Source organism: Centruroides vittatus, unplaced genomic scaffold (genome assembly GCF_030686945.1).
Source record: "Centruroides vittatus isolate TY-2023 unplaced genomic scaffold, ASM3068694v2 contig_787, whole genome shotgun sequence".
Taxonomy (NCBI): domain Eukaryota; kingdom Metazoa; phylum Arthropoda; class Arachnida; order Scorpiones; family Buthidae; genus Centruroides; species Centruroides vittatus.
This window is the reverse complement of record NW_027122507.1, coordinates 335,060-359,359: the sequence shown is the minus strand read 5'-3', so window position 1 is coordinate 359,359 and position 24,300 is coordinate 335,060. Positions and strand designations below refer to the sequence as shown.

At 37.5% G+C, this 24,300-nt stretch overlaps 1 protein-coding gene across 1 annotated transcript in view; it reads left to right on the top strand.

Moving 5' to 3' along the window:
* LOC136981678 (ATP-binding cassette sub-family C member 4-like) overlaps nucleotides 1-24,300 on the top strand; it is a gene marked incomplete at its 5' end in the record, with an annotated part of 54,427 nt that overhangs the window by 5,584 nt on the left and 24,543 nt on the right. The window contains 14 exons of the mRNA XM_067278016.1: nucleotides 301-390; nucleotides 509-639; nucleotides 5,064-5,189; nucleotides 5,268-5,517; nucleotides 5,606-5,716; nucleotides 9,287-9,376; nucleotides 9,636-9,827; nucleotides 11,632-11,726; nucleotides 11,791-11,877; nucleotides 11,943-12,039; nucleotides 13,336-13,566; nucleotides 17,116-17,294; nucleotides 18,936-19,208; nucleotides 19,293-19,380. Coding sequence (XP_067134117.1) covers nucleotides 301-390; nucleotides 509-639; nucleotides 5,064-5,189; nucleotides 5,268-5,517; nucleotides 5,606-5,716; nucleotides 9,287-9,376; nucleotides 9,636-9,827; nucleotides 11,632-11,726; nucleotides 11,791-11,877; nucleotides 11,943-12,039; nucleotides 13,336-13,566; nucleotides 17,116-17,294; nucleotides 18,936-19,208; nucleotides 19,293-19,380 — 2,040 coding nt within the window. The remainder of the gene's footprint in view (nucleotides 1-300; nucleotides 391-508; nucleotides 640-5,063; nucleotides 5,190-5,267; nucleotides 5,518-5,605; nucleotides 5,717-9,286; nucleotides 9,377-9,635; nucleotides 9,828-11,631; nucleotides 11,727-11,790; nucleotides 11,878-11,942; nucleotides 12,040-13,335; nucleotides 13,567-17,115; nucleotides 17,295-18,935; nucleotides 19,209-19,292; nucleotides 19,381-24,300) is intronic.

Sequence of the window (24,300 nt, the reverse complement as noted above, 5' to 3'; positions counted from 1 at the left end):
GGACGAAAGGGATTGGGAACAACTGGTATAGATGGATGTTTTTCTAAATGCTCGAGCTGTATCTAACTTTAAGCAAATCTATTTGTGAAAAAATAAGAATCTCGTAAATTAGAAAACCGCAAGAAAATGATCAGGGAGATACAAGAAAGCATTGTAAAATAACAGAGGCGCTTTATAATAATATATTTTGACTAAGTTTGTTTAAACATTGAAATAACAATTTTAAATTGCGTATTATTTGAAATTCTTCATTTATATGGCGTATTAATAAAAATTATAAAGACATATATATTTGTATAGGCCTTGCGTTTAAGCCACTCGTCTATAAGCGAATCAACAATTGGTCAAATGGTGAATCTTCTCTCAAACGATGTCGACAGATTCGACAAAGTACGTATCTATTACTTAACCAATCAATTTATATATATATACATTATTAACTTATTAAACTATATTCTATATTCTTGACAAACTTAAATTGATATTTCTGTTTTTATTATTTTTATAGTTTATCTTTCTGTCTTATTATGTGATAATTGCTCCTTTGCAAGCAATTATAATAGTTGCCATGTTATGGCAATATATAGGTCCAGCTATACTCGCCGGTGTCTTTGTTTTATTCCTCTACATTCCCTTGCAGTTTGGACTCGGAAGGCTTTTTTTCTAAATTAAGGTAAACATTGTTTAAGTTTCATACATTCGTGTATATTATAGTATCTATTTTAAAGCAGCGTATCGTTGTTAAAAACGTACCCGCTAATATTGTTTTCGTCCCTTATTTATTAATAGAATTTAAAAAGAAACCATAACATTGAAAAAAAATGCAATATTTGATCAAATACATTAAGACCAAAAATTTATACATTGTTGTTTGACATATGTTAATTAATATTATAGGCCTAATTTAAATCTTAAAATATATTATTTACTGTATCAAATAAATTAGAAAGTTAAATACCGTTTCGCATTACTCAACCTTTCGTGTGTGCGAGCCTTTACTTTGTTATATATCCTTATCCTTTCCACAGTGGCGTGCCGTGACATTTGATGATAGGGAAGCTGTGTTTCCGCGAGAAGCCCACTTCCAGGGGCAATCAGTTAATTGCGCGTCAGTGATGTCTCGGTTCCATTCGTATCGTTTGTTCGATAAGCCAGTAGAAACCGCAGACTTCTCTAAATGTATTTTCAATATCACAATTACATTCCGAATCGCTAGCCACGATAAAAGGCCTAAAATTATAAATAAAATAAAAACTTACTCGGTGAAATAAAATGTGTGGTCGATGTACAGCACATACCTGGTACATAATATTTTTCAATTGTACGAATATACTTTTAAAAGTATAATTAAATATAGCTTTGTAAACAAACGTACATAAAAATAACAAAAAATCTTCTTTACTTTTTAACTCTTAAAACAATCCACTTAGTCAAATAACTCCCTACCAGTGACTAATGCATGGAATCGGAGACGGCCCCGGTAGGTGCATGCGCGCGGGCTGTCAAATCCCGTGGGTGCCGATACCGGTCGATGTCGAATGCCTCTTTTGTCGCATCACTCGTTTACCTCAAAGGAGGCGACGAGGTTGTCGTACTGTACATTTTAAGCGTTTCTCGCCATAGCTATAAAAATCTAAATGTGTTAAACTTAATAGATTGTCCGTCATTTGTTTTCTAACTAATTCGTTTTAGGACCAGGGTCCACGGAAATTTCCAAAATTTACAGCTTTTTAGTCACTCTGATTGAACTGGAAAAATTTCAGTTTTTATTATCTAATATTACGAAGAAATCAGTCTCCACTGTACTGGGCCAGAGATTGGTTGGGTTAAGCTTTTCTTCGAGTAGAATTTCGGCTCTTTCGTCAGGGTTTTATTTATGTCCCCAATTCCCTAATCTCTTAATTGTTCAACTACTTCCTAAGTAGAAATAAGTCGAAACCGGTTTCTTTGTACTTGAATATCTGTAGTCTTGAGAAAAAGTGGAAAGACGAATTTTCATCACGACGGAAACGTAAATCGTAAATTTAAGGAAAATAAATTCTAGAGCTCTTTTTGTACCATTGTACGTCTCGTTCATTAAATTTGGTTGTAAACGATGCTGCCAAAGTAACGGTTAATTTTTTAACACTGTACTAGAATGGTACACGTTTTTCTGCATCCCCTTACAGATGGGACATACGAAATCGTAATATCACCGGTTTAACGTCGAAATCCGTAAGTAATATAAGATGGGAGAGCGAAATAAAAATATTAAATTTTTTAGTGGATTTTTTAAAACTCCTGTCAACTATACAGAACTATCATAAAAACATCATACCAGTAAATTCTTATCGGTCGGGTTAAGTTATAAATCTACTCGTGATTCACATAATGGGGCCAGGGCGGCCGAATATCTAGCAGGCAGCGGCTAACAACCCAGAACCGGTCCCGGATAGAACCGTTGGAAGCGTTATACGCGTGTAGCTTCCACAGGTAAACCGAGTAAGGTTGGTGCTCTGTAAAGCGCATGCGCGAATGAGTATAATCTGGCTGTTTGGAAGCCGACAATACGGCGCTTCCATTCCGCCACTGATATTCGAATATACCATAGCGATCTTATCGTTTTTTTCACATGTAGTATAGAAATTTGTGTGACCGGGGGTCGGCACCTCTTTGATGCCCCGTCAGGTCTGACACCACCGTGTCTTAGCTGACACGGAAGCCGCGGCGGTTCAGAGTTCGAACGCGCGAGCGGTCGCGTTTTAGGGCAAACAGATTCGGGATGGAGGTCGGGACGATCCCCGGGGAATAACAGAGGCCTTCTTAACTAAAGCACAACGTTTATTTACAATAAGCATAGCGTTTATACAGATCGAGGGGAAATAGGCCTAACGGCGCGTTTCAAGAGAGAGAGAGTTTACAAGAGAACTCGCGGGGTGATAAATACCTTGGTGAGGCGATAAATCCGTAGTTCGCTAAATGCGTAGCGGCGAAGCTTGTCGTGTCGAGGATAGTTCTGTAGATGGTCGGCGATTAATCCAAAAAGGGCGTACGGCAGCGTAATCCAGGCTGAAAAGTGCCTGGATTACGCTGCCGTAATCCAGGCGGAAAAGTTTTTCCACCACTTTTCCGCCAGGCACACCGCGATTTTCTTTTCTTTTGTGAATACAAAAGAAAAGAAAATCGCGCACTCGGAAAATTGGGAACTTGACGGACTCCTCGTCTGGCGGCCACTGGCTAAAGTTTTGGTAGGTATTGTTTTCTTTCGATGCAACTTAGGTCGAAAGTGATGAGAAAGCGTCATTTCAGAGTCTGAGAACTAAACGGATGGTTCGTTCTCATGTGTAAAAGTTGACAGTTAGTCGCTAGGTAGTCGACAGAAAGGCGACAAATCTTGACGTCATGACATACCACGGGAAGTACAACGTCCAAAATTCAGATACTTACATTTGTAATAATATACACAATGCGGTTATAATAAAATATTAATTTTAATTATATGAAAATATTCGCGCAATATGTATTTATTTTTTAGAAAATACAAGGAAAGCGGCGCTTCCACCGCTTCCGATGACGGCACCCCACTGCTAACTACACTCTTTCTACACAACACAGACTTATTAGTGCACTCGAAGCGAAACGAAGTCCAAATTCTGACCAGACTGGCTAGAAAAATTAATAAATAGCTGTTACGAATCATCACTCCCACGTTGTTTACTCGGAACTTGTTTATAAATAGGACTTATTATACCGATGCAGTTTGTGATTAGCAAAGAGAAGAAATCTTAGTCAAAAGTCAAAACAAGATGTCCTTACTTTCGGGTGAAAATAAAAACATTTTGTTTTGACATTTGGCGTTTAACATGCCGAAGTCGACGGCGCGCACTATTATTAATTAAGAACAAGGAAGGAACAAAAGTATCAAATGAGGCTAAAGGTGAGACAACGTCGACCTCCGGGAGATGGCGTGTTAAGAAACAGACGAAATAGTTCTTCCTGGTATCAATAAAGGAGAAGCAATTATCTGGTGAAATAAACAACGTAGACGACGGTCAAATATTTCTTAGGAGTTTTTCTTCGATAAAAATAAACTTGACGCTAGGAAACGGTACCCACAAGATTTTTAGCTATATTATCGTTGTCTGCAAATCGCTTCCAAGCGCCAAGGTTGTGTTAACCAAAGCAAACCCTTTAAGAAAAAAATGGTCTAAATTGTAATAAGGTTTTACTTAGTGCAATTTTTACATCTGAGATAATTCAGTTTGGATTTATAAATTTCTATGTAATAAGTTTGAACATCAGAATAATAGAACATAATTATATATTTGTACATAGACTACCGGGTGGCCTTACTGTTCCGGGGAATCCGAGATCGAATTAGTAACTCCGAGAATTCTTCAAAGGCTCTACGGAGCACATAAGTCAAGTTTCTTCCTTATTGCCCGACCGCTCTCGTCGAGTGCTTGGCCGTACTCAAATTGAGCACGAGGAAAAAAGCCCTTTCGGTATTGGCGACGAAACTGGATATTATCGATTATAATAATTGTCGATGTTTGATATCTTCACTCGCTTTATCATTGACGCACTTAGGATGACGGGAGACTTTTATTAGCATTATTTCAGGAATGAATTTATTAATTAACTTTATTGACATAATTCTTTGATAATTGGGGTTTTAAAATATATGGTATGTTAATTAAAATATATTAATATAAGTTAAATAAACACTTACATAAGTTTTCCATCGTAATTTCTCTACATAAATTTACAAGTTAGACGTTTTATATAGACAAACGGATAGACGAATGTCATGTTTTGAGTCTCAAACTTAACCCGAGGCCTTAATGAGAAGACAAAGTACAAAACGACAAGAAATTTTTGACGAAGCTGCGAGAAGGCCGAAAATACGAAGAACAACGAAGAAAACATTTGCATTATACATATTACAGTCGTATATTCCGCTTGCCAAATCGCGACTCTTCCGTACAGCGATTCGGCATGGAAAATACATCACGAACTCGGATTAAAGTTTCAGAAAAATCCTGTAATTTATAGATCCGAAATAATTTATTCCGTTCTTACAGGTTGAAAGCGGCAAAATTAGCCGATAAAAGATTTCTTTTACTGAATGAAATACTGACTGGCCTGAGAGTTATCAAGATGTACGCGTGGGAAGATGCGTTAATCGATTCGATAGAGAAAATAAGAAAGTAAATAGCCAAGCTTTACGTACCTGTCTAGCGAAAGCGTATAATTACGTATTACTCAAGATTGGTTATTTTATTTAGGTTGGAAATCCAAACTATCAAACGGTCGTTGCGAGTGTACGGAATTCCTTTTTCTCTGGGACCCGTATTTTCGAAATTGATATTATTCCTCGCCCTGGCAGTTTACTCGCTAACGGGCGGAAAGTTAATTGCCAGTTCCGTTTTCATTACAGTGACGATTTCTATGAATTTCTATCGATGCATGTTTTACGCATTTCCTCAAGCTGTTTCCCAAATTGCGGAAGCTTTGGTTTCATTACAGAGACTACAGGTAGGGAACGGCGCTTCCTACTATTTCGCAAATATTCTACAATAACCTAGCTACATTACATATTTTTTTTGCCAATTTCAAATTTTAGAATTTCCTTTTGCTGGAAGAAAAAAGTACCGATGTTTCTGTTTACGAAGAAATGTCTTCCGCGGATAAATGCGCGGTTTGCCTGGACGACGTTTCTGCCTCTTGGCGTAAGGTAAGTAAACGCTATTATTTTATATTATAACTACTGTATTATTCAAACCGGATTGGCGAAACTATGAAATAGAGTTGTTAATTTACGTAAATGTCGATGCATTTTGCGGGCGTCGAGGACGTATGAGTATCGTCATCGCGTAAGTCGTAGCTGATTTTACATAAATTTTACATTTCGATCTTCGTCTTAAGACCTTCGCGATGCTTAATTACGCTGAAATTTTCAAGGTCGGTAATATTAATTGTATGTTGGTCGCAATAAAATTTACTGTAATTTTCGTAAGGATGAAAATGTCTCGTACACTAATTACAGCGTATTGTAAAATAATTGTACATTATTCTTTATTTCTATACGTAATATTTGAGTAAATTTGTCTTGTATTTTATTTTATCCTTTGTAAATTCATTGTTTCGATAATTCTTTCGTTTTATACATTCTAATACGTAATAAATTTATGTTTTGCGTTTTATGTAATTTTAACCGGATGTTATAATGTTATTTGGGGCGACACTTCTTGCCTATGTTATTACCTTAATAGTAAATAAATAACGTAACCGGTTCGTATTTTCGCTAATCGTTATAAACGTACAAATAAACAAAACAGTTATAATAAGTGGAATACGAAAACTAAGTACTAGTTTTTTTAGATATATAAAACAAATAATAAATACTAGTTTATAAATTCGGCACGGATTAGTTTATTGATATTTGCAACAATTTCTGTATTATTATTTTTTAGAAAATTGTTGTCCGAGTTTTTAATAATCGCGGCCGGAGATCTGGTACATCGAACTTTCCTATTGTAAACAATGAAGAAATTGTTTACAATAGGAAAGTTCAATGATTGAGAATTTGAAACATCAAATATTACAATTGCTTAGCTCGAACCTTACTTATTGAACTCACTTAAGAGACAAGCTATATTCTTAAACAATTTCTGTTTATTTTTAGAATTATCTTTAATACGAGAAAGTTTGTATAATCTTGATACTATTGTAAAAGATTTTAGAGGAATGAAATTGGAAGCTAATATACTCTTAGATCCGTGGGTTTTGAGGATAAATTGAAGGAAATCAAACGAAGTTTGTGTCTCGTTCGAAAACCAGCAGTCGCATTATCTCGAGTTGTTCTACTTATATTTACTCGAGTTCAATATAACAAACAGAATCATATATTTCGATAATTAATTTCGGAGGATCGTCTGAAATCTGAAGAATATTTATACCATTTGTAAATGTTAAACATATTTCTTCTAGAAAATAGTTTTCGAACATTTTTCAATGTTCGAAATGAGACTTTTCTGCCTTTTAATATTATAGTAAAACATTCCCTGGTAGTTTCATCGTGCCTCCGAAAACAATTCGGAAAATTTTGTTGTCGCAGCCGACAAATCAGCATTCGCTAGTGAAAGTCTTTTGAGTTTTGTTTCGATTAATTACTTAATTTAGCATTAAAAATTTTTTTCGAATATTTAAAAGCGGAGAAAGTCATCTACTTAAGTAACACGAACATCGTTAATTGACTGACTGTGAATTTTTTAAACTATATTCTTCGGGACGAATAAAGATATTTCGGTTTTTACAGAGTATGCATATTTAACGCCGTCGATTATTGTAATACTTCCTATAAAAATGCAATTAGAGGAAAGTACCGATCAATTCTCGAGAAAGCTTCGCTACGGGAAAGGCTCAAATTCTTAGTTGTTACGGAAAGCACTCTTAGAAATAAATCGTCTAATGAATACTCTAGACTTTTATAAACGATTGTAAGCATTGCGCATCCACCTGTTTTATTTTTTAGTCGTGAGAAATTGCATTCCTGGAAAGACATGTTGTAAAAAACTCAGTTTTTATAACTTTTCGTGTAAAGAATTTATTATAAATGTATTGCAAATACGTCAATGTTGTAGCTGTTCACTAATACCCTGTTTCCCCCGAAAATAAGACAGTGTCTCGTATTAATTTTTGCTTCCAAAGATGCGCTAGGTCTTACTTTCGGGGGATGCGATATTTTTCGTACGGTATGGCGGCTTCCAGTCACTAGGGGGAGCTCACCATAGCACACTCGTACAGCACTGCGGGGACAGCGTACGGTATGGCGGCAGGCGGCGGGCCTCTCGATGCCTTGCCTGCATATTTACGAGTGACGGCCGCGGAAAGGATCATCGGGGTTGGTGATTGTTACGGCTAACAGGAATCTTAGCCGAGTACAAGTTCAGGGTTGCCGATACTCGAGAGTCCGTACACCAAGGTTCGAATCTATTCTGGGGTATATGTTCGTTCTTGCCCCGCACTCACTAACGTCCTAGCGACAAGCGACCGAGTCAGAAAGTGTCCGACCCTACGGTTCCTCTCGTACGCGCAGGATTCCTATCGTAGCGACTTCCGTTGCCGCGGCTAGGGGTCTTCTGTTTTAGAGGTGTTTAGTCGTAATCCCACGAACAATAGCTTCGTGCCACTAGCCACTCGAACGGGCACATGTACCGAGTGTCCGTTACAGTGATAGGTGACGGTCTTCGTGTCCTGCCTGCAATTGCTCTGCGACGGACGGTGAAAGTAGGGGATAACGGCAGGCTGAAAAGAATCACACCCGCGTGTTCCGGTGTTCTGTTCGGCGGGCATGCTTCCAAACGAAAACTTTGCTAGGTCTTACTTTCCGGAGAGGCCTTATATTTAACAGTTCAGCAAAGCTTCTACTAGGTCTTGTTTTCAGAGGATGTCTTATTTTCGGGGAAACGCGGTACGTATAATATATTTTAAAGTCTAGTCTAGCGGTTCCCAACCTTTTTTGACCAGGAACCACTTTTATTTCATTGTTGTTAGCAGGGATCATAAGGTTTAAGAAAAATAAACTGTCGATCTAAAAATGAACTTTAATCAAAACTTTTAACATACGTAATCGTTAAACTCAAGAGTAACGCGCTTTAACAGTACTATTAAAATAGAAAACATAACATTTTTAGTAAAAATTAAATTCAGTGTGTGTCAATGTGGGAATAATAATTTAAAATAAATAAAAGTTTTAAATCTTTCGCGGACCATATTTTAGCTCTTGCGGACCACTGGTTGGGAACCACCGGTCTAGTCCATATTTATACACTATATCGTAATAAAATATTATATTATCAATTATACAAATTATACAGATAATTTATGACGAAAACCGAAAAGTTAGTTTTGTAAATGATGTTTTCGGCAAGTGAAACTTTATATAAATAGGAACAACTGACAAGAGCTTTCCGCAATACGCGAATAAATTGTCTGCCATTAAACTTCGAGGTTTACTTGCTCGAAACTAATAAATCTTTTTCGACTCGAAAATATTAACAAAACCTAATGAAGAAAGTTGGCCGAACGGGAACCGAGAGGCTATTTTCTGTAGGCTTACGACCTTTTCGGGTCACCTACTTTCATCGAGTACAGAGTTTTTGATTATTATTTTTTGGCTATCCCGTGATAAATTTTAACATTTTTTATAAATTTAAAAATGAAAACAGAAATTATGTTTAATTATCAAAAATAATTTTTATAATATTTATAAATTATAAATAAACTTTCGTATCTTTTGTAGCATAGTAAAACACCCAATTTACAAAATATATCATTTGCTGCCAACTCCGGAGATCTGATCGCAGTAATCGGACCCGTAGGATCGGGAAAGGTATCGTAGTATCGGATTATTACTTAGTATCGATTAATATAGAAATATACGTTATTACATCCCGTTATTATATCCCGAATTAACTTCTATAATTATTTAAATGATATTTTCAAAATAAGATAAATGTAACTAATAAACGGAATATTTAATATTAATATATTCTATAAAATCATAGAAATGTGATTTCTAATATTAAATAATTTTCATAAGAAGCTAAATTACGGTTTAGTCCTAATGTACGCCAATTGTGTTTTCTTAGACCACGTTACTAATGAGTATAATAGGAGAACTTCCAATTACTTCCGGAAAAGTATCTTTACGAGGAACACTGGCTTACGCCTCTCAAGAGCCTTGGATATTTAGTGGAACCATCAGAGAAAACATTTTATTTGGTTCAGATTTTCGAGAAAGGAGATATACGAAAGCCTTGCATCTTTCGGCACTCGACAAGGTGAGAAGACTCGTATGCTCAGTTCTTATTTGTTAGCGTGATAAAAATATTCCTATTATTAAAGAAATGGAATTTTGATTAGAAAATTCGTGTTTAAATTCTTAACAACTTAACATCAAAATAGAATTAACCTCGAGAATATAGTTAGCCAATCTTTTTAAAAATATATTTTCGCGTTAAATCAGAATCCTAAACTACTATAATAACGATAAACTATTTCAAAATGTTAATACCGTGACATAACCTAACTAATTAATATTTAAGTTTGCCAATTGATGCCGTCTTACAAAGTGTTTATATTCGTCTCGAGTCTTTTTTAATAGCTTATTGGAAATCGCTGTACGTACCTGACGTTAACGCATTCATTTCTAGAGTTGTGTTTAAAAATCTCAATTTTTTCTTTATTCGTGGCTGTAAAGGGCGAGTGTACTTCATTACTGATTTTAGATTCCTCCCAAAGTACTGAAGATCCCTGTACGTTTGCGATTGCTGCCAATGCCGTCTTTTCTTTTCTTTTCTTGCATATCGCTCTTCTTTAACTCTGATTTTCAAATTCCTCTTAGTTACTCCAAAATACGCAGTTTTTCGGTTAACTTCGTTGACTATCGGGATTCTGTATAAACCCGCTTTAGTTTCGTCCGGGAGTGGATCATTGCGGTTTCGCAGTATACGATGTAAATTAGAAGCTATTTTATATACCACGTACGAGTTCTTTTGTTTCGAAAGCTCTTCCATTATATGCCTTACATTTTTGGTACGTGAAGTTTGTACAAACCGTTTCACGCGTTCTCATTTTTCTGGTACTGATCTCGTTATACCGATTAACCAGACTAGTAAACCATTTCTTAGAACATTCCGGTTCCTTAGTTATCCTCCGATTTCTCTTTAATTCTGCCTTTTCGTCCACCATACTTGAATTTCAAGCGCGCGCTCTTTTAATTAAAGCCCCGAATGCAGACGCTTTACATCGTTCTGGGTCGTTTGATGTGGCCGGCACATATAAATGGTTTGTGCAAAGTTCATATAACAGGCTTATAATGGATAATTTTTCATAAATGATGTTCATTTATGAAAAATTACTTCTCGTGCTTTTCTGCATTTTCGGTAAGTTTATTTTCTATTTCGTGTCAATGGGCAACGACCAATGAAGAACTGGAGCTCGGCATTTTTGAATTAAATCATCCATAAAAATTTCGGATTTGAAATCGATTCCCACAGAGATGAGGGTTGGTGACTTTATTTGGTACGACCGTCGAGTTTACTGTACGGGTATTCCTCGAGTTTTGCTATTAATCGATTCCGAGAACGAAAATCGCGTAAAATGAAATCGTGTGATAAAATGCGATGAATTTCACGAGTCCGAAATAGGAATATTTCCCCAAAATAAAAAATAACTCCCTAAATTTGCAATAAAATATATTTCTTTCGTCCAGTTTGTACATTTGTAAATGATGATTTAATTCTATTACGAAACACTGACGACGTCGACTCCTTGGAACAAATGGCCGCAAAAAAGGGGACTGACAGTTATTGTGCAATATAAGACTGCTCGCGACCTTTTGCAAAATACCGTTTGCGAGGTTTCGAGTTGTACGGATTCGAAAGAATACGCACTCGCGACATCGCCTAGACAAGTAGTAGTTGAATTGCATTTGTAAGCGCGGGGTGGTAGAAGTTAGTGTCTACTTCGAGTTTTCCAATTCGCGTTAAAGCAAATTCATCCAAAGTCAAATAGCGTACAGTGAGAAATATCTGCACCGCGTATTTATTGCTGTTCTGGCTAATTGTTCCTTATATCTTCCAGGATATTAACGATTTTCCCGATAACGATTCCACATTAGTAGGAGAGAGAGGAACGAAGCTGAGCGGCGGTCAGAAGGCCAGGATCAATTTAGCCAGGTGAGAATTTCTTACCGCCATAGCGTGATTGTCGAAAACCTACGATAAACCTAAATACTTTCAGAGCTCTCTATCTGGACGCCGATATAATCGTTCTCGACGATCCTCTCAGTGCTGTCGATCCTCCCGTCGCCAAACATATATTTCACAAGTATTATACGCTTTCTCTTTACCGTTTGAGATATATTAACTTTGACAATAACATTTCTTTTTCAGATGCATAATGCAATATTTAAAAAATAAAATTCGAATTATAGCGACTCACCAAGTGCAATTTCTGAAACAAGCGGACAAAATCATATTATTAGAAAAGGTAGGTATTTATATATCGTTGTTAAATGCATTATACGAAAGAATTTTAAATTTACATTATTATGAAAAATAGAAAGGTTTCTTGATAATATTTCCCGTCGAGTGCAAAAAATGGATTTGTCCACATTTTTAACCACACGCTGTATTAAAATTTAGTAATACTGTATTAAATTAACGATTTACGAGATTTTTTATACATTGTAGTGATGCGCAACCACTTCGTATCGCAATCGTTTAACATACCTTATTTACCACAATTCACGTAGAAAGTTTTTCGCCAGGTAGTGGCAATATTGTTACAGCGCGTTACGGAAGTCTGCGGGATGCCAAAATGTCCCGTAAACAGTCCTTCGAATGCATCGTTTCGGCTAGAGCTCGAAGTTAGACTACGTACTCTCGGTACGCTAGTTTACAGCACCGCTAATTACCGCAGACCAGCATCCCAAAGGCTGCTAAATATCGATAATTTATATGTAGCTACTCTTAAGACGTAGCTGTCTCGTAAGCTATCTTTTACAATTAACACCATTTCCACACTTATTTATTAACAACGAAAAATAATACAATTTTCTAGACGAATTGCCAATAAATATTTACAGATGTATGGACGAGTCGTTATCACCGGACATTGGAGCGATAAGGGAAAAAAGTTTGGTTTCAAATTTATTTTTTAATATAAATCCCAACACGATTCCGATGGATAAATTATTAACTTTATACCCCAAAATTTTCATTTGTATTGTAAGTTATTAGTTACGAAGTATTGTAGGTAAAGTATACCTTATCCGTAGAAAATTATCAACTTCTGTTTTATTACTATTTTTAATACTTTATTGTTGTAAGAGTGATAAATCGGATTTACGCCAATGTCGGAGGAAAATAAGGACTAAAGAAACAGTCGTAAGAAAAACCATTCCGTAAATGGCAAATTAATATGCCGGGCGAAATATATCTCGCCGCGCTGGGTTACATTTCGATATCCCGCCGGCCCAAGATGAACTTTATTAATCCTCCTACTCCTAAGAGGCACCGACTCTGGCCAGTCTACCGACTTTTGTTACCGGCAGACAGTAACTTATACTTAAAATGTGCGTAAAATATTTCTACTTGTCAAAACTCGGAGTCAATCCGATTATTTCCGCGAGAAGTTTTTGCCAGTCAAACTTTATCGAAAATCCAAGTTCCTAAAGGCTTCCGATTGTTGGACGACCTGGCATTTTCGCTTTCGAAAAAGGTAGAATATTAAAATTATTTTTCGTTGTAACTCGATACTTTAAGAATCTACTTCTACGTTCAGGGAAAATGTCTGGCAATAGGAACGTATAAGGATCTGGTGGCCGCGGGAATCGACGTCGAGTCGTTGCCGGAGGAACCGGGATACGAGAATAAGGGCGGGATTAAATCGACTCCCTCGTCGCCCGAGATCGACGCTCCTCCTTCCAATAACGATCATTCCCACCGGGCAAAAAGTGACAGAAACGTTTCTTTTCTTCGAAACCGAAAGGAGAGCCACGTCGTCGAAACAGAGGTAAAGGTAGATAATATTGTATATTTTTTCACCATTAGACTCTCGGGATACACAAATATCTACGTACCACTAAGACTGCGAGTTGCGCTCGTAATTAAATACGGAATAAACGGCGCAGAATATCGACACATTTTTAAAAATGCTCCACCGTTCGGTTAAAATCGGGCGACAGATTACCGAGTCGCTGTCGTCGTTTCTTCTGACTTTTAAAAGCTGCCGACCTCACTCCGCCGAGGGAACGATTCCTTACAACACTTTTTACTTTTAATTCGTTCCTTACGCGTCGGGTCGCGCGGATCACAGATTAGACCGGACACGGGCAAATGCGGCTCTTTTTGAGTTACGCGCGGCTCTTGCCGAAAGTGTTAATTTCTGTTTTTTATTATTATTTTTACAGTTTTGTGAAAATACGTTTATTAAAAAATTCAATATTTGTTTTATATTATATTTATATTATATAATAAAATCGTACGCCTTACCGTCCTATCCGCCACTACAGCGCGGAACTGCGGCTCCCGTGCATTTTGCAAAACCTACGTTTTTGCAAAAATGCACTGCTCCCACCGAACTGTCGCTCGCCCACCCCCGGATTAGACGGAGAAAGATGCTCGACCGTCCGTACTTCTTGTATTAAAGAAAGTCGTTGGAGTCGTTCGATCGAGTGGCGCGGAGACGGATCGGCGTCGTTAGACGTCACCACACGAATCGTCGACGACGTCGCTACTTAAATTACATTTCTGCGCTGGTGCTAAGTAGGATACTACCTCCGTTTATACGCTGGCAAAAACAATATAAAAACCGCGTTCGTTGACACTGGAATCCAATAATTCGTGTTTAAAAGCGCTCGAGTCAAATTAAATAACAAAAGTTATTATTAAATATACTTTTTTTTATTTGTTATTAGTACGTAATTAGTGCCGGGCATTATAGTTAACGTATTAATTAAATACCGGAACAAATTTATATTCAACTCGCAGACGAGCCCGACACGGCTCGGGCAGAAAGTAACGGCAGCGAAGATTAAGATTATTAGATTATAGTCGATCGTACCCGTTTCCACCGGGTGCGAGAATTTGGTCTCCCTCTTACCATACTAATTAGAGGATTTTTAAATGGGTCTAAAAATATCTTCCATTTCCCGCACCTAAAATAGGGCAGTAGAAGCCCAGTTTTTCGGGGTAAGCCTTAACCCTCTCCCTCTCCCAAAATCCCTTCTTAGTGTGCGTGTACCAAATTTCGGCTTTTAAGTCTCGATCGTTCGGGTCCTGCTTTTATTATTATCAACCCATCTCGATTATATATAGATTTAAATTTGAACGTAACGTGTACAAAAATGATGCTTACGTACTGTACCTATTAAATCGTTATTAGGTTGTGGTTATCTTAAATATTTCGGCAATTATTATTGCACTAAATAAAAATATAAGTTTCGTTCGATTTTGAGAGTAATCTCGGAATCCGACGAAACTCGTATCGTTTCCGTTAAAAATGACGGTGTAAAATTTATCTTAGCCCGTTTATCTAACACGCTCTTTAGTCGTCGGTGAGTAGCGTTAGAATTGGGTGGCAGTCGGAGAGGTGACGTTTTTTGGATATTTTTAGCGGTTGTTCGTTAAGTTGTTCCGAGCATTTCGTTGGTATTTTATTAAAATCGGTTAATTATTGGCCGAGTTAGGTGCGTGTAAAGATTTTAGCTTTAAGCAATGGCTGCTGAGCGTCGTTAGGGATCTGGTTGCTAGACACTTAAGCGGGACGTGATAAGTAATATAATATTAAACTCCGTTCGTTTTTATATTTTTGAAATCGGCCCAGTAGTTTTATTTTCACTCGATTTTAAGTAAAAAATTTTTCTTTGTCTAGCTATTATCGATTTGTAAAATATTTCTCAATTCGACCTCCCGTTTGTTTTACGCTATTGGATAGGAAATTAGTTAAGGAGTAATTCGATATTAGGAAAATCTTTTCGGCCCTTTTCCTACGGTTACGATTTTCGGTTGACTGTTTGGGCTAATTATGGGCGGTAAGCCACGTTCCCTCTAAGTCGCGCGGCCGCGCGCGAGAATTTATGTGTCGCGCGGGCGAGCGTGCACGCTGATTTGAATTGTTGTTTACTTATTTCTCGCTCCGTCTTCGACGTGATTATTGCTACGTATATTTCTATTAAATACATTAAATCATTGACAAAAGATAGTATTTTGTATGGAAGTATCTTTTAAAATGAATTTTAGTCTCTACTTTATAATTAATTGTTTTAATTTTTATAGGATAAAATAAGATTGTATATAGGCCTACATATGCTGAGAAAAAATTTTTGTTTGGAATCTGCTCGGCAAAAATTTATTTTGCTCGGAGAAGTACACGTTCCGCTCGGCTAGAAAAAAGATTTGGAGGGAACATCGGCCGTAAGTCGAAAAAATTTCTTTCGCCCAACGGGCGTTAGAAAATCTAAATATTTTTATTTAAAAACGACACCCAAAACCCTATTTAACGTCACCGTTACGGTTTTCCACGCCAGAACGATTACTCGACGTAACCCGTATCGGCACTTTTCGTAGCGAAATAATTACGAATATAATACGTACACGCGGAACGAAGTCTAGAATAGTGAAGATCCCGTGACGATCTCGTAATGGTATCTCCCAAACTCCGTTTCGTTGAGTCGGGTTCCGTACGTGTTACGATCCGATAGTTAATTCCGGTTCGACGAAAGTACACCTCCACATTCAGATTGTACACTATTTACAGTTTATTTACAGAAGGTAGGATATACAAGCGTGAAAACATAATATTTAGTAGATAAAACGGGTGGTGTCTCGCGTGTCGGCTTAACCTTCGGGAACTACGGTATTATACTCTGGGGAAACTTCGGTCGGTTTGTGCAGTTGGCTCGACTATACGGCCCGTCCAGTCTCCGCACTTACCCGTCCCCGAGATCGTTATCGGAGAACACTCTCTCTACGTTCGGCGGGCTACCCGAGTGCCCGAGACTACCGTATTATCGGTCCGTCGAAACAAAATTTACCGTCGGTGAAAATATCGTTCCCGAGAATTGTACTTTTACGTTACAGTCACGCCACTGCCACTCCGCAGCACTGTAACGAACGAGTCTGGACAGGGTTGTTTAAAACTATTTCGACGATTTCCCACGGGCAAAAATTTATTGTACTGTGCCGGCACGTCGCTGTTGTGTGTAAATCGACCCCTACGCAGTTTCTGTACCCGTAAGGTTTACTGGTATGTGTTTCGGGAATACGCTGTGTATATATCCGACGAAACACCGTCGAGTCCGACAGAATAAGCACTTCCGATCAAACCCCGTATTGTTGAAACCCGTACGTGGATCCCGTAGTCCGTTTTCCGGAGAAGAGATTCGAAAGCCCTCTAATCCAAACGAATTAAACGAAATCTTTAACGACGCAATTCCGTCGGGGTTTACCTCGAATTGAAATATTTGCTTTCGTTCGTCTTCCGACCTATCGGGAATGTTCTTGTCTGAGATGAAAGACAAAATCAATTTTACTGATAAATAGTCTATTTAACTTTCTGCAGAAATGTGGAAACCGAGAAGAAACGGGTCCGAGCCAAACCGGGAAAAACGTCGTGTGGACCGGAGCGAAACTGTTCGCTAAATACGTCGCCGAAGACAGAGTGTCGGGAGTTGTTTTCCTCTTCCTCCTTCTGGTTTCTCAAATATTGTTCAGCGCCGGCGATTATTGGCTGGTTTTGTGGTAAGTGTCTCGCGTACAAAATTATTATTTATTTTATTGTTCCGAATTACCTTAAACCAACATGTCGTAGTTTTTTGTTTACCCCTCCACCTTAATATAACTGTCGGATATCTTATATCGTCGGCGTAGGATTTCTTCTAACCTCGCAGCTTTTAATCGCCTACTTCTACTAACAAAGAGTGGGATCCTTTGGCTTTCCCGGCCTTCGCCCGACTGAGGAAATTATCGGAAGGACCTGGAATGCGCATCCGGGACATTTGTCAATCTGCACTTCCCGACGCCTCCCCGACTGGAAACGGTGTTTCGAGTCTCTCGGTAGGATGGTGTCGGGAGAAATTCCGTGGTGTTACGCGCGTACGTGTCGGCGTGTGTTTCTCCGGATGTCTCGGGGAGAATAGAGATTAAGAAACGACCGACGGCAAATCGAAAGTAAGTAGACAAACCCGTATTTGTGAAAAGAATTAGGAAATATACGTCACGGAAAGAATTACCGTTGGGACGGACGTCGCCTCCTCGATCATTTTCTTCGCCTTCGGCCCGCGGCTCCACCAATTACTCCACTCGGAGTTAAATAAATCCTACCTATTGCCGCGTACAGTAGCGAGTCTTCTCTTTACCGACTTTCCCACCCGGGCCAGGCGCGTTTTCGTCTTCCGATTTCTACAAAACAATAAATTATTACGTTCAAATGTTTTACTGTAAATATCGTAGGTGTGATGGTTCCGCTAAACCGTTTCGAGTAGAGGACCACTCTTCTTCCGGTAGCCGACTGGCGCACTCCTAATTTAAATTGCATCGGTAATCCGTCTTTTATCGGGGTCGGGCTCCCAGCACTCCGGGCGTATTAGATGCGTAACGCTTTAGTATCCTTTCCGGCGTTGGGGCGTAGGTAAACCTCCATTTTAAAATATTTTGTCAATTAAATAAAAATCTTCCCGGTATCTTTATAAGTTTTACCTATTTATCATTTTTTTTAAAGTACGGTGATTGTTACCGCGTGGCTTTCCGTTGGGTTTACGTTTTGCTATTATACGGTTAATATAATTTTATGGTTTGGCATACGAATTATTCCTCGCCTACTCTCATCCTTGCCTTATTTGTATTTTGTGCAGTGTTATTTTGGGGATACGCGTGGACACGGGACCCCGGTCACTCCGTGCATAAACTGAGATGTACGATATTTCTGTTTAATTAAGAATTATTTGCTGCCGACAAACTTTTCCGTACGTCGAGAAGAATCGATACGTTTAAAAATACAGTTTGATAGAAGACATTTTTTTATTAGAAGAGTAAATTAAGTCGAGGACCGATTATTTTCGATCCGTTGGAAATTATACTAGCGTGACCGATCCGGGTCACCACCTCGGCCGTTGACCGTCCAAATTTAATAGCGTACCGGAGCTCCTCTCGTGTACGATTACCGAACGAGTTTACGAACACGACGAACCTAATTATTATACGGGCGGGCCTATTTTGGTAGAAAGACAAAGCGAGGCATTACACTTATATAAGTTCTTATATAAAATGAAATAATGAATTTACTCGTACGTAGTTATTCTTCGGATGAGTGTAATTACTTTTATCGACTAGTTTTTCTCCGATTTTCTAAGCCTTTCAAGCCGTGCTTTTATTTTTCTACAGGACTAACGGAAGGTGTTTTGCGAAAAACTACACCTTTTCCAACTACTCGGACGTAAACCACGGCGGTGACGGTATCCATCACCGATACTCGAATACTTTAATCGGTTTATACGTTTATTTAGGACTGATATTCGGACTAATAATATTTTCGTTGATCTCCGCCGCTCTGTACGTCGAGTTGTGTACGAAATCCTCTAACAACCTACACCGTAGAATGCTTCGTTGCGTCGTACGTACTCCCGTGTCGTTTCTGGATAACAATTCTATAGGCGAGTAAATGTACTAATTTAATATTATTTTAAAAACTATACAACGTTTATTTCGGATTTATACAACGTAGACCTAAAATATTCTATTTTATTTAGGTAAAGTCTTGAATCGTTTTTCCATGGACGTGGGATCCATCGACCAGCAGTTACCGATGACCAGTTTTTCCACTATACACGTGAGTTTTTCTTCTATCCCAAATGTAATTTTTGCAATTTATAACCGCCCATAAATATACGCGGGTGTATTTTGCTCGGTTCGAAAACGTCAATTATTTTTGATTCGCCTTAGAATACAATTAGGCTACGTTTACGCGCATGCCAGAAAGTCAAAAACTCGGAAGAAAACCCAGCGAACCCGGGTCACTTCGCGTCTTTATCAGCCAATTTAGAAAGTGCCTAATTATTCTAAGTTCGTTCGTAGAAATGACACTCTTTGAAATGACGATAAAGGGAAAATAAATTGAAAATCCTCGCGCAACTCTTTCAATTTTATTAAGGGTTTGCGTCTTTTTACGAATTGTACCGAAAACGTGCCGAATTGATGGGAGTTTTCTATGCTTTTCCTTAACGCTACGTGTTCATATTTATTAGAAAAAAATTAGTAAAGTTCAAACACGTAGAATCCAATAAATAGCTTAGTGTGGATAAGTGCGCGTGTAAACTCGGTGAAACTCGTCGCGTACTCGAAAATTTTTTCTTGCAAATTCAAAAATCGCGCTTGGGTTTTACCAGAATAAATAATTGCTTATCGTCTTTGAAAAAACAATTTTGAGAATGTTAAGGAGTTCGTTATATCACCAATGATTTCGTCTCGTAAAAGAGCTCGTGTAACCGGGGGATAACGAGCGATTGTTTGTCTCGACATTAAGGCGACGGCCGCGCGCAAAAAGTAATTTCGAGAAAAAGTACAGTAGGGCCTACACGGGTTAATTGCAAAATGAATAAATTGTAGGATGTTTCGAATCGGTGAAAGTTACGTTTTGAAAAGAGCCGTACGCCGGTGGTTCCTCGGCGCTATTTTAAACACGGATACCTAACTACGTTTGTGAAGTATCGTCCACTCCGTTTTGACATAATTTCATTCGGAAACATTGCCTCTCGTAATAGAAAATATTATTTTAGGTAATCTTTGAAATAATTGTTTGTATTAATTCTGCTTTAAGGAACTGTACGTAATTTTGAAATTCGGTCAGATGTTGCGGATAAATATTATTTACGATATTAGTTTCGTAATATCCCATCACGATTTCTGAAACCAGATGTTGTGTAATTGTTTTTGCTCCTTGTCTTTTTCTCAATTAGTATTTTAGCATTAAATATTGATTATCTTTACGCTTCGACACACACTCGGACCGTACTTCTTAAATATTACCTTGTACCGCTGAGAAATAACTTTATTGTTTGAAACAAACATTTTCGACCCAATCGACGGGTCCTCGTCGGGTTTTAAATTCTTTGCAACATTTACAATCGTTCTATATTCCAACTAATATGTTCAGATTCGAAGACGTTCGAATATTTCGTCGAAATACCAAAATATACAACATTTCAACCAATACAGGAAACTGAACGAACTGAAATAAATACAAATACATTAACGTAATATGTAAAATTATATTGACGCGTTATGGCTTAGATTTTAATGAGCTATTCTTGATCAAATATTCCCGGGTCGACGGTAACTCTGTGTCGTCCTTGTAATTTAACTTTAAACATCTGCCAGTCAGGCTAGATTTATATATTTCAAATTTTTCTAAACTCGGTGCCAGAGTCGGTGAGCGCACCGGTTTAACGATCTTAGCTTATTACCGTCGGCCATGTTTTATATTTTATATTTACTCAAATTGTATTTTATGGAAAATTGGCGATAGCACCAGAGGACTTTTTTTACCTTTTTTGCATTTTATTACGGCGGTAGCAGCCTACAAAGAAAGGTCGCCTCCGTGGACGTGAAGTTGAGGACTTGTCGGCTGGTTGCGAACGACTGATGATAGACGTAAACGAAGTAATTTGTTAAAACGTTGATATATATATATATATATTTATTTATTTATTTTTACAAGAAATCTTAGCTTGGTTCGATTCAACTACTGAATCATTCTATGGGCTACTCCGAATAGTGCGCTTTGTTTACATTGCAAATATGCTCCTTAAGTCTTTTTCTGGGGTTTCCGATGATGACACGTAGGTACTCCTTGTTCGGACGTAATTGACCATTGTTATAAAGTATCCCGCATACCCCAGATTGCTCTTCCTTCCTCGTCTTATCTTTGTCATTTCTGAACAAGTTATAAACTGTGGAGCCTTTTTGTACAGTAATTTTGTGTTTTCAATTCAATTCAATTCAATTCAATTATTTATTTTAAGGTGCAAACGCACATACCCTGGCCCTGCTTTATAGCATTACCAGGGATAAGTCTCTCAAAGTTTATAGTTAGAATTACGGAATGAGTATATGTGTAATTGAAATATTGGATTTTAACATTGATTCCCGACATAACAGTAAATAACACAAGTATAATCTATACAGTTATGGCATATAACAACTAATGTCATTTACATGTCATCACAATTAATAATATTTACACACCAGTAAAGTAACATTTAGTATTCATTTTTACATAACAATACTCGATTCCGCATAAGAAGTCATTAACATTTATCATTTATCATTTATTAACAGTTATTTTAAGTGAATCATTTCTATAAATTAAATCAATCGTATAATACTAAGTCTAAATAATATCTCTAGCAATATAATAAATTTCTTATCATGAATATATGTACATGAGTATATATATATATTTTATACACATTTTTTATATACATTTTTTTTATACATTTTATATATATATATATATAATTATGTAATATTAGATAATATTATAATTAGGTAAATACCGTTAGTTCAAATGAACGCATACCATCCTACAGGTGTTGTTTCATAAATTCTTACCAATCGTTTTCAACAGATGTCCTTTCAAGTCTTGTAGTCCTGTAAGTTTCTATTTTGATGTATCATCGTCCACTCACAGTTGGGTCGGGTGTAGTCTATAGAACACACACAGACGGGTATCACTGTACTGTCACTTAAAGTTTGTGATAGTACTCCATAAGTTAGTCTGTAGGACATATGTAGTACATCGCTGCTCTGTCACCGAAAGGTTGTGGTCACTAATCACAAATGGGTCGGGGGCAGCCTGTAGTGCATACACTAACGGATATCACTGCACTGTCACTTGAAGTTTGTGATTGTACTACGTAAATTAAAGTCTGTAGAACACATGTAGTACATCGCTGCATTGTCACTAAGAGGTTGTGGTCACTAATGTCATGAGGAGAATCATCGCAGTCATGAGGAGAATCCTCGTTTACGTGACCTATCAACAGTATAGATAGATAGGCGTTTCGGGTAGAACAGACGAATTAGTTATAAATTTGGATAGGAGAACGATCATCCGTGAAACTAATCAGCAGTAAGTTGATGTGTGTTGCAGGTAGTACTGGCAAGTTAGAAACGAGCAGGATTTACTTAACAATGAGACCATTAACTATAAAATTTATCAATTAGCTTTGAATTAATTGACTTGTGACTAGGTAAGTTTTCCTGGCTAGTCTTCGAAATGCAGAGAATGTCTCATGATTGATCAAAATGTTTGAGAGGTGACAAGGCCAATCTATGTTTGAATCTTGCAAAAGCTGTCGTAATTCAGTTCTCTCTATTTCTGTCATTATGCAATCATATACATAATGTCTTGTGCCATCTTCAATCATGCAAGTTGGACATTGGTTTGATGCCCTGTTTGTAAATCTGGCAAGATAGCTTGCGAATTTTCCATGGTTTGTGAATAATTGAGTTGTATAATAATCTGGGACAAACCATTTTATTTTAAAAAAGTTACTTAGGTCTGGTATAAATTGATAAGTAATACATTGATCATTTTCGTTCCACTTTATCTGCCATTGGTTAATAGCTTCTTCCCAAAGAAGTCGGCGTAAGGTAATCCGGCTAATTTTGTTATAAACAAGTGGGACGGTGGAGTCTTGTGCTGCTGCCTTAGCAAGAGAATCTGCTCTCTCATTGCCCATAAGTCCGTGATGAGATCTAACCCAGGACAGTTCAAATGCGCATGTGGAATTTTTGATTTTGTTTCTTATTTCAACCGCAAGAGGATGTAGCTTTATGCCGTTAATGATATTGTATGCAGAGAAAGAGTCTGTATGTATATGAATATTGTTGTTTGTTAGGTTCTCATTCACCCATTCTGTGGCTTTTAAAATAGCTAGAAGTTCTGATTGGAAAACTGTGCAATTGTTATGCAGTCGATATTTTTGATTATGTATTTCCAAATTTCGGTCATAAACTACAAAACTACATCCTACTTTACCATCCATTTTAGATCCATCTGTAAATATATTAATATTCTAATTGATCTGTCGGACAAGAGTATTAAGAGTGAGATTTTCGGGAGACATGGTATTACAGTAAGGATAAGGTTGTTCGAATTCGTTCGCAGTTATTGTTGTTGATCCCACTTGAATTGTATCTCCCCATTTGAGTTGCTGTTTCTTTCTCCTTTTAGTAATTTCCAAATCAATTGGTAGCTTGCGTGCAATTACCCGAATACTGTTGTTGCTAGCAGTGCGAAAGGCTTTAGTTAGGGAAAGTAGAGCTCGTCTTTGTGAGGAGATTAATTTTCTTTTTATATGTACTTTATTAACTGCCGATCCCCATGTGCCACACGCATATAAAGTGGTTGGAACAAAAATACTATCATATATGGTGGAGAGAGCTTCGTTTGATAGCCCCCAATCTTTCTTGGCTATCTGAGAAAATGATTGTATAATGAGGCCAGTTCTGTCAGTTATATATTCAATGTGTTCTCCCCAAGTTAATCTATAGTCCAGTACAGCACCAAGATATTTCAATGTTTTCCCTACTTTAATTGTTTCACCATTCATTTTAAGTATAGGAGTTCTTAGATATAGATTGTTCTCTCGTGGTTTATTGAATATAATTGCCTTGGTCTTGGAGGTATTGAAGTTAAGTTTATGCTGCACTCCCCATCTGTAGATGTTATTTAGCATTAAGTTTC